Source organism: Amborella trichopoda, chromosome 12 (assembly GCF_054954075.1).
Source record: "Amborella trichopoda isolate Santa Cruz 75 chromosome 12, AtrichopodaSantaCruz75HAP2 v2.0, whole genome shotgun sequence".
NCBI classification, from domain to species: domain Eukaryota; kingdom Viridiplantae; phylum Streptophyta; class Magnoliopsida; order Amborellales; family Amborellaceae; genus Amborella; species Amborella trichopoda.
In genome coordinates, this window is record NC_142347.1 from 42,049,214 (window position 1) to 42,058,987 (window position 9,774).

Genomic DNA, 9,774 nt, shown 5'->3' on the forward strand with positions numbered 1-9,774 from the left:
GCAAAATCAATGGCGCCATAAATTCCATAATGTCAGGGTGTCGTCGCTCCCTAAAACCAGTAAAACTAATCCCCAAACATGAAGAAAACCCTAGCTCCTCTCTCACTGTAATTCCAAGCGGAAATTTGCTAGGGTTTTTTCTTCCACTTTGGAAACCGTAGAAGGCAGCTTCTCATACCTTTGAACATTCACTGTAAATATTGACTTACAAAAGTGAAAAACAATGGAAAGAGGTTGAAGAACAAAAGGGGAACCAGCTTTTTGAGGCCTCCGCATATTTCGCCATGAGAATCGAATGCTTCTTTCTCTGCATTTAATTTCGCCATGAGAATCGAATGCTTCTTTCTCTGCATTTAATGTCGCCAGTGAATGCCGCCACTTTTGGAAACTATGATATGTTCTTGGATTTTGTATAATTCTTAAGCCTTGCATGAAGCCCTAATTTCCATTAACAGGTAAGTAATGTTCATTTGCAAAACCACTGAAACATTGCCCTCTATTTCTATTCTCTTTATTTTCCTTTATTGTTAGGCAGGTTCGACGTAAAAGCATGGTGAAAGGGATATTGAGATTGAAATTACTAGTGTGAAATCAAAATTGGGTTAATGATTGTTTGAGTGAATTTGGTCTAATTTATCGGATTTATTTTCAAAATATCCAACTTCACTGGAAATTTCTTCACCTTTTTCTTTTGTATATTCCGTAATGGGTAAATCACGCCTATTTCTGTTAAATTTCAGGGAAAAATCCCATGAAATCTTGCAAACTTGGAAATAATTCATTTAATCCTAAAATCAGCTCAGATTCACCTTATTTTCCTACTTTTAAAAATTAAAAAGTGGTTTGGAATTTTGCATAATGACTGCAAAACAAATATAGTGGGTGCTCTTAAAAGAAAAAGATCTTGGAAGATGTGATTTCATTTGAAATTCTTATATGCATATTCATTATTATAATTAATGTCTGCTGCTAATTACTAGATCAAGCTCGTATACATTTATTATGAAATCTTTGAGGGTTTCATGTATTTGTTCATCTTCTCCATAAAAACTGTTAATCTTTCATCCCCATCTGTCCCCATTCAATGTCTTTCCTGGTCTCATAATTATCCTCTTGTGTTGATAACTGAATCTATTGTAATTGAATATTGTGTCTTTTTACAGTTGTTTTACAAGCTTAAAAGCATGCCTTTGTCTTTGAGAGCAAAGGTACAAGGGCTCTGCTTCTTTGGAGAAACTAAGGTGCAATCTGAGAGTATTGCTCTTTACAAGAAGCAGATGAGAATGGCTGACTTTCTTGAGGAAAGCAATGGTTATAAGAGAGAGAGGGGCTTTTTCTCTGCTCCAACTTCGCCAAGACTTCTTCTTTCAAAATGGTTTGCTTCTTTTAAATCCGCAAAGCCAAAGAACAGTAAATTGTCTACTGGTTGGGTTGTTCATGGTTCAAACAGTAATGCAACTGAGATTCCCAAAAGGACTGCTACAGCTGAACATTTATCAAAAACTCCATGTCTAGATGTGGGTTTTGGAGGGAAATCACAGAATTTGAATTTGGGTAATGTGGCTTCACATGCTAGAATTGCAGAGGATCATGTTGTGGAGAATATGGGATTCTCAGGGTGTAGAGAGAGGGGAAGGAGCAACAAGAAGCGCAAATGTGTGAAGCTCTTGAAGACGAAGAAACAGAGGCGAGAAGAGGTAGGGATGAATGCTCTGTCTATTTCGGATGAGAGAGAAATTGTTTCTACTGAAACCATTTCAGGAATTTGTAAGGAGAGTAGGGGAGATGGTACTTTTGATGAGTATGGTACTTGCAGTGGCTCTGGGTTGGAGAGTTCTGACCAGTTACCAGTTTCTACAGCGAGTTTTTCAAAGTCTGAAGAGTTGGCCTCAGCCTCAGGTGAATCTCACTCTCTATCTCTCTCTCTCTCTCGCTCTCTCTCTCTCTCTCTCTCTGAAGAGAATCAGTAAGCATTGTTGTGTTTGTGGCCTTCATCTTGTTCTTTTCTACTTTTCTTTAAACTTTAATTTGTCTGCAGAAGTTTTTTGATTATATACCTTGTTGGGGGAGATTTCCAAGAGGCAAGGCAATTTTTTTCATAAACCTATCATAAGCAGATTTCAACAACCAGTTTTGGATCCTGTCGTGAAGCATTTTTGTGGGAGTTTAAGGTGCCTCTGCCCTTTTTTTATTGGAAATGGGTGATTATTTAATTACAGCTAAGTTATTTGGGAAGGACAATGGGTTCTACCACGTAGCCTAGTTGATATGGCGGTCCTCATCTCAAATCCGAGGTTTCAAATTGCAACCATAATGTACTTAACCACATAAAGATATATTTTCTTTATGGAACTCCAATGGTCAAGCCTTGCTGTATTTCTTTGGGTAAAGCTCCATCCTATGGAATATTTCCCTTGTCAATATCCCATGCATGCTTCCAAGATTTTGTGTTTTTCAATACGGAGAGTTCCTGCTATGGCCTTAAGTAAGCATGATGATTTGGAGCTTATTTGTTTCCATGATTGATTTATTGCGGTATAGAGGATAAAATATGCCTCAGCATTATACAATTTGGATGAATTGACTTGTACTTGGTAACTTTATGTTTTTTCATAAACTTCCACTCTTGATTTGTGTGCAAATAGACTAATACGTTATTTAGCAACTAGACTTTCTTCATTCTAATTGAGACTTATGTAGGAACCATGATTTTTTCTCGTTCTCATCATGACTATTTTGCATAGAATGAACATGTGAAACTGATTATCCGATCATTGGTTGTTATTTGCCTGTGTGAGTTTCAATTTTTACAATCAATCATTGCCACATAAATGAAATGAAAAGATACCATTATCTCTTATATATTTTTATAAGTTTTGAACCTTGTTTAGGTGCTTGGCTTGGATAACTTTGGATTATAACCACTTCAGAATGAATGAGTTCGAATTTTGGTGTCTGGCTTGGATAAATTTTGGGTTTAATCATTATCTCATACTCATCATGACTGTTTGCATAGAGTGGACATGTGAAACTGATTATCCAATCATTGGTTGTAATTTGCCGGTGTGAGTTTCAATTTTTACAATTTATCATTACAACACCAATGAAATGAAAAATACCATTATCTCTTATATATTTTTATGAGTTCATAGTTGTTGGAAACGCTTCGGAACCCGAATTGTTTTAGGAATCGGAATCGCGGAATCGCCGCCAGCTAGAAGATTCCTGTCTTAAGAATCGTTGTCCGTACAATAGGAATCGTGGGGAATGAGATTCTCAGTTTTTGATAATCATGTTTTGACTGAAATAGATCCAAGTTTCATCCACATATGGATTCAAGATTCTGTCCTCTTTGGAATCAAGATTACCATCCCCTTGGAATCAACACTCTAGGAGTCAAGATTCATTAATATGCAGAATCAAGTTTCCGACATCTATGGAATCGAGTTTTTGACATATGGTATGTTGAAGTTTCGAATCGTGATTCTAACATATTTGGAATCAAGTTTTTGAAGCTTATGGATCAGAGATTCATGCCAGTTTGAGATCGAGATTTACAATAATATAGACTATAGAATGCATTTGACGAACCCATACCAGAAATCAAGATTTCATTTTTATGGAGAAGGAAGCCCCAAGAACATCTTGAGCCTTATCAACTTTAGAACCTATATTGGATGTCTCTTATTAGAAGGTTTTCGAAATTTTAAAGTGATTGTGTTGACTATTGAACTTACTGTCATTATATAGAAAAGATAAGTATTTCGAAATTGTGATTTTGACTTCATTATTATAAAGACAAAATAGAATTATGTCTATGTCATGGTTTTACTTTCAATTGTATATGTTGTATTTATCAGTTATATTTTAAATTTAAAGTAAAATCCATCTAGGGTGGCACAGGTAAAATAATAAAAACCTGCAACCACTAGAAGCATTCGAAGGAAGATTTCTACTCCAATTTCCTTTAGGAAGTGCACAACCATCATAGACATTGGACATTACGTACTTTCAATTGGTTTTTTTTTTTTTTTTGATACTTTGAATATATTTAGTTTTGAATCAAGATTTAATCCTTGCTAGAATCCAGATTTGATATATTTTGGGAACGTCTACCTACAATTAATGGGTTCAAGTTTCTAAAGATGTGTTGGATCGAGATTCCGAAATTAAGGAATCGAGTTTCCTTGGTTTTGATAAATGGTTTCCAAAGATTTATTGAATCAAGATTCCGAAATTAAGGAATCGAGTTTCCTTGGTTCTAAAAAATGGTTTCTAAAGATGTTTTGAATTGAGATTCCGAAATTGAGGAATCGAGTTTCATTGGTTCCAAAAAACGGTTTCTGTGGAGATTCCTTAATGGAAACACGGAATCGGGTTTCGGAACCAGAATCGCGAGGTCGGTGGAGAGATTCCGGTGACTATGGTTTTGAACCTTGTTTAGGTGGCTGACTTGGATAAATTTGGATTATAACCACTTCAGAATGAATGAGTTCAAATCCCTTGCTTGCCAAATTATTTTGAACATCAAGGAATTAAACTTTCTTTTTGTGTGTAAATCCTTGAATTTACAGTAGTATCCAACACCATATCTGTTTGCTTATATTCTCAGAAATACTTGTCTTCATATCATATTTTTACTGATCAATCTTTCTCATTTATTGCTTACTATTCATTTTGGCTTCTCCAATCAAATAGAGAAACATCCCTCATTTTGTTTCTCTCTATATATTTACATGTGGAAGATATTTTTTTCTCTCCAGGAAAATCCCAGGGGGAGGTTTCTTTCAGCTTTGGGGTTGGAATTGGTCTGGCTTTCCTAATGTATATGTTTGACTTGCAAAGGCGAATGGAGAACATTCTTGAAGATATCAAAGAAGAGAGGAGGAGGGATGTGTTGTCTGAGCATCACAGAAAGCAAAGTGATATTGTATATTTTACTCCAGCTTACCAAGGAATCAATGATTCTGGTGACAAGTTATACCATAAATATCATATGTCAATGGGACAACTAGCTAATGCTAGTTGTGCTACACAGCTTGATAAGCTCCCTAACTATGTCAGAGGAAATGAGATGGCTCAACAGATGCAGAGGGATCAACTTGAAGCAGAGCTTGAAGCTGAATTGGAAGTTTTGCAACTTAACTTGGATACTGAATATTTTTCTCAGAAGAAAAACCACCAAAGAGAGGAGGTATAAAGCTGATTTCATCTATTCCTTGATCTTCAATTTACTCATTCCAAGTGATTCCATGTACTGTATGTGTCTTTCTTCGCTTGCTGTCCACCCTTTTATAGATTGATTTTGGCATTGCTTCCCATCACAGTTATTGCATATTTGTTCTTATGAAATATCCAATATCTGTTTTGAATAATAACACAAAAAACGAGTTGTTACTTGCACATTCCTTACGTACTTCATGCATATATTTTAGTTGATTCAGACCAACATGTTGTGATGTTTAATTCAGCAAAAAAACCATTATGTGACATTCATATTGAAGCTGTTACCTGCATGTCAAGTTGGAGTTCTGCTGGTGCTTGTGAAGTAGCTTGGGCCTTGCCTCAAAGGTGAAAGCAAATTTTTCTTAACATAAAATCCCCTTAAAAAATGACTGAACTTACACCCTCTTATGAGGCTTCTTAATTTATGTAATTGTGAGTTCAAAGTCCCTCCTTGTTGAACAATTTCTCTGCACGCTTGTTACTCTTTTTCTTCTCTTAATTTTTATGTTTATGTCGGGCAATTCTTGGATTTGATATGAACCTTACTCTTGTTTCCTTCTTCTTGTTTCAGTATTTTTGAAAGAGAAGTAGCTTGTAGACTGACTTCCCATTTCTCAAGCTTCTCTCCCATTTTTGGGTTGTAAGTGATCCATCTTTTATTGTTTTCAAAGATGAGCATATTATGTTGGGTAGATTTGTTTGTATTTGGTTGGTAGCTATTAGGGCCATGGGTGGGGTTTTCATCAGGGTAAGTATTTGGCTATAAAATACTTATGATAGAGACCATTATTTTGCTTAACTTTTTTAAATTTAGATTTAAGCTTCGACAACAATATTATTAAAATATTAGACATTTCTAAATTGTAATTGTCATGGCTATTAAGGAGAATTTAAAAAGAAAAAAGAAAAAAGAAAACCCTTATCGTGTCACTAAAAAAAAATTAAAATTAAAATTCCTTGCAGAGAAGATATTTTTAATGAATATTGCATTTAAGAAGGGTGATTTAGGAAGAAATTTGGATGCAGAAACACCCAAGCAAGCCCACATCTACTGATGTAGTATATCTTTCAGTAAAATCTGATACAGAATATGAGTGTTTGTCTATGTGGACAATGGAGGTCACCCAAGTGGTCTCATTCTTATGTGTGTGCACGAGCCCATATCTGTGTTCCTTTAAGATTTACCCCAGTTTGGACAGATCACTTGGCTTAAAGTTTTGCGTTTCTCTGCAATGCTTACTTGAAAGTTGAAACAGTCAAAAGGGACGTTCCGTGAGTATGTCCTTGTTCTCTGCCCAGACTACTTGAAAAGGATTGTTATCTCTACCCAGCCCAAATAGGGAAAGAAAGGGGACAAAAGAAGACTCATTTTCCCTATATCAAGCAAGCAGGGCATAGAGAGTGAAATATATTTCTTTATTTTATTTTTGCTAAGTAGAGAGACTGAAACTGACATATAGCAAATAACTTTCGTCCAAACTGGCCTTAGCTCTATTCACTGATGGGGTTTATTCATGAGATGGGTTACATGTTTTTTATTTTTGGAGTAGACTGGGCAGAGAAAATTCTCTGTTTTCTAATGGGGAGAAAAATGAAACTTACTCTTGAGTTATGGGACTTTCCACACAATGCCCTCTTATTTTCAAGAATGAAAGGTAAGGAACTTAACTCCTGAATAACTGGTATGCCCATGCCACGACTTAATTGAGGAGGTCATTTTTAGTTGCTTAGGCTATTGTAGATGAATCGTCTCCTTGTCAAAGCTCTCTCTTGAAATACGCTCCGTGCTTTAGCTTTGATGATTCTTGACAAATTGAATGTTAAGAACTGATTTGGTTTTCTTCCTTTAATTCTTACGGGAAATCCAGAGAATCTATGTTAATGAGAAAGTAACACTTAACCCTCCTAACCCATGTGTTAATGAGAAAGTAACACTAAACCTTCAGTCCTCTGTTTTCATCCATGTGCATGCTAACAATTAATTACCTTGGTTCATTAAACCTATATGTACAAACAAATTCAGAATTAATCAAGAATCCATTCCATGTCTAAAGAGTTATACTTCACAGACGGTTGTGGATGACTATTGTCGCCTGGATGGAAGTAATGAGTTGAGTGTAGAAGAGATTCCTCGTGAAGAGGTTATGAGCGAGTATTGTGGGGTATCGGCTAGTGAGCTTGAGCGCAGGCTACATGAACTTCTCGAGAAAAGGCAACAAGAAAGGATAACTGAACTTGAGAACGCTTTGGAATGCTCGGAGAGAAGGCTTTTGGAGAAAGAAACGGAAGTGTCTTGGTGGAGAGAGAATGCTAAACTTTTCTATCAAAAAAGATTGCAGAAATGATTATCCTTGATGATGGTAAAGCTTTGAGGCTGTATCCGAGCCGATAAATTTACTCTTTATTGCAGCATATCGGTATCGTTGTCTTTATCTTTTGTCCTCTTTGTGTATGTCTTTATTTTTGTCCTCTTTGTCATGGTAAGCTTGTTTTTCGTGGAACTTCGCTTAAAGCCAAAGAGTTTGCTGTTGATGAATAGAGTGACTCTAAACCGTTGGTCAGGTTTGCATTTTTTTGGGGCCCGGGAGAGAAGGGGTGGTGTGGTTTGTGAGGGGGGGGGGGGGGGGGGGGGAAGAGAGAGCAAATAACTAGATCTGTTTAGAGAAGAGCGATCATTTGACCCAGTCGTTTAAAAAACGGTCAAGTGGTCAGGATCGAGCACCTCGATAGATCGGCGATCCGGATTGAGAATCGGCCGAATCAGTCGGAGTAACTTTAAAACAAATTTAAAAAACTTATTAAAATTCATTATAAATGTTGTTTTTTAAGAATCCAATAAGAAATTGGGGTATTACATTATTAATTTTCATTTTTTTCACCAATATATGCATATTGAGATTTTTTTTTTCTATATGAACTAATTTTAACTATTAAATTACATCACACAAAATAAAATTCATGGAACTATCATGGATGAACTATATATGGACTACAATAAAGAATGGTTTTTTTATAAGAACCTTTTAATTTTTTTGACAAAAACCATTTCTTATTTTTTACAAGAAATGTTTGTCGTATTACAGTTTTTTTTGTTTTTAGTAAGAACCTTTCTTTTTGATAAGAACTTTTTTTTTTACAATAACTTTTTATTCCTTTTTATTTTTTTTGACAAAAACTTTTTATTTTTTTTGACAAAAAAAAAGAAATTTGACAAGAAAAATAATTGATAAGAACCTTTCATATTTTTTTATAAGAAACTTTTTATTTTATTGATAAGAAAAAAATTTGACAAAAAGCGAAATTGATAAAAAAAAAAACCTTTCATTTTTTTGATAAAAAAAAAATTTAACCGAAAAAAAAAAACAAAAAACAACGTTTCCTCCCTTGAGGGGGGATTTGAACCAACATCCTCCCCACACCGAATGTGTTTGATAACCGGTATGCTACATACAACTTTGTGATATTAAAAGTGTAAATAAAATATATAATATATTAATATTTTAATACTTTTTTACATTATCTCACATCGAAGAGGTAAAAGGAAGGAGACCCACGTGGCACGTCGGCAGAGTATGCGCACCTTAGGTTTTGATAATTTTTAAAAGAAAGAATCTATTTTTTTTTCATATTCATCATAAATAACATATTCTTTTAAAAAAAAGTAATTTTATTGAGAAACAAATTATTTTTAAGAACCCTAAAATCGAGCCAAAGAACACGAAAGCTTTAGAGACTTTCATTGTTTGAAAGAATTGAGAAATATGATAGATACTTCAATTACGATTACAATGCCCCAAGATCAATTTACTATTGAGCTCGTTCTGCAAAAAATGGCGGATAACAAAAATACGGCAAAAAAAATCATATAAATAAATATACTCAATGATAAATTAACATACTTGATGTAGGTATTCGATTGATGAAGCTTTGATGATCAAAATTAACTAATCAATTCAATAAAAAATGATCAATAAATCGATCAAAATAGAAAAAAGTTTAAGGCTTCAGTAATGAATAAGCCCTCCATTTTACAGTATCCGAAAATTGTTCTTCTTCGATTTTTGATTCAATAAACAATTATTTATAGAAAATTTCAGATGTATAAGTGCAATAATTTGCCAAAAAAAAAAGCTAGAAAATCGAATAAAAAAAAGGTTGCAAAACATGAATCATTTAAAATAATAACTGTGTCGTTATTTAATATGATACCGTTATGAATGTTATATCGCCAGTGATATCGGTAAACCGGACCGGAAACCAGCCGGTTTTGAATTCGATTTTGAATTAAAACCTCTGGTTCAACATCGAACCAATCGGTTACCACAAAACCTTAACCAGAATCGATACCTTGCGGGTACTGATCTAACCGGCCAGTTCCGATTCGGAGCGGCCGATTTTGCAAACACTGGACGGGACAAATAGTCTTAATTTCGTATTCAAGGCCAACAAATGAATCAAAGTTACAAGCTCTCAATTATGCCTGTATGGTTTCTTGTGTATTATTGTTTTCTTTTCTTCGCCATGTATGTATAACATCTTTGGCAAAGG

The 9,774-nt window shown here is 34.7% G+C and overlaps 1 protein-coding gene across 5 annotated transcripts; it reads left to right on the plus strand.

The window, feature by feature from the left end:
* Positions 1 to 7,762, plus strand: LOC18447060 (uncharacterized). 5 transcript variants are annotated; one of them, XM_020675174.2, is made up of 5 exons: positions 1 to 455; positions 1,164 to 1,899; positions 4,764 to 5,194; positions 5,472 to 5,571; positions 7,296 to 7,762. In XM_020675174.2, the coding sequence occupies exons 2-4, from the start codon at positions 1,185 to 1,187 to the stop codon at positions 5,550 to 5,552; spliced, it is 1,227 nt and encodes a 408-aa protein (XP_020530833.1). In that variant the 5' UTR covers positions 1 to 455; positions 1,164 to 1,184; the 3' UTR covers positions 5,553 to 5,571; positions 7,296 to 7,762. The 5 variants fall into 5 exon arrangements, with proteins under 5 accessions (XP_020530833.1, XP_088710777.1, XP_020530832.1 ...); XM_088854651.1 differs by lacking the exon at positions 7,296 to 7,762 and adding an exon at positions 5,798 to 5,904; XM_088854652.1 differs by lacking the exon at positions 5,472 to 5,571 and adding an exon at positions 2,039 to 2,385 and having other exon boundaries at positions 53 to 455.
* The last annotated feature ends 2,012 nt before the right edge of the window (positions 7,763 to 9,774 follow it).

Excerpts from the sequence above, each read along its gene's own strand:
- LOC18447060 (XM_020675173.2), top strand. The coding sequence starts at position 1,185 with ATGCCTTTGTCTTTGAGAGCAAAGGTACAAGGGCTCTGCTTCTTTGGA. Across the intron at positions 1,900-4,763 it reads AGAGTTGGCCTCAGCCTCAG|GAAAATCCCAGGGGGAGGTT; the intron begins GTGAATCTCACT and ends TTTTCTCTCCAG. Across the intron at positions 5,195-7,295 it reads AAAACCACCAAAGAGAGGAG|ACGGTTGTGGATGACTATTG; the intron begins GTATAAAGCTGA and ends TATACTTCACAG.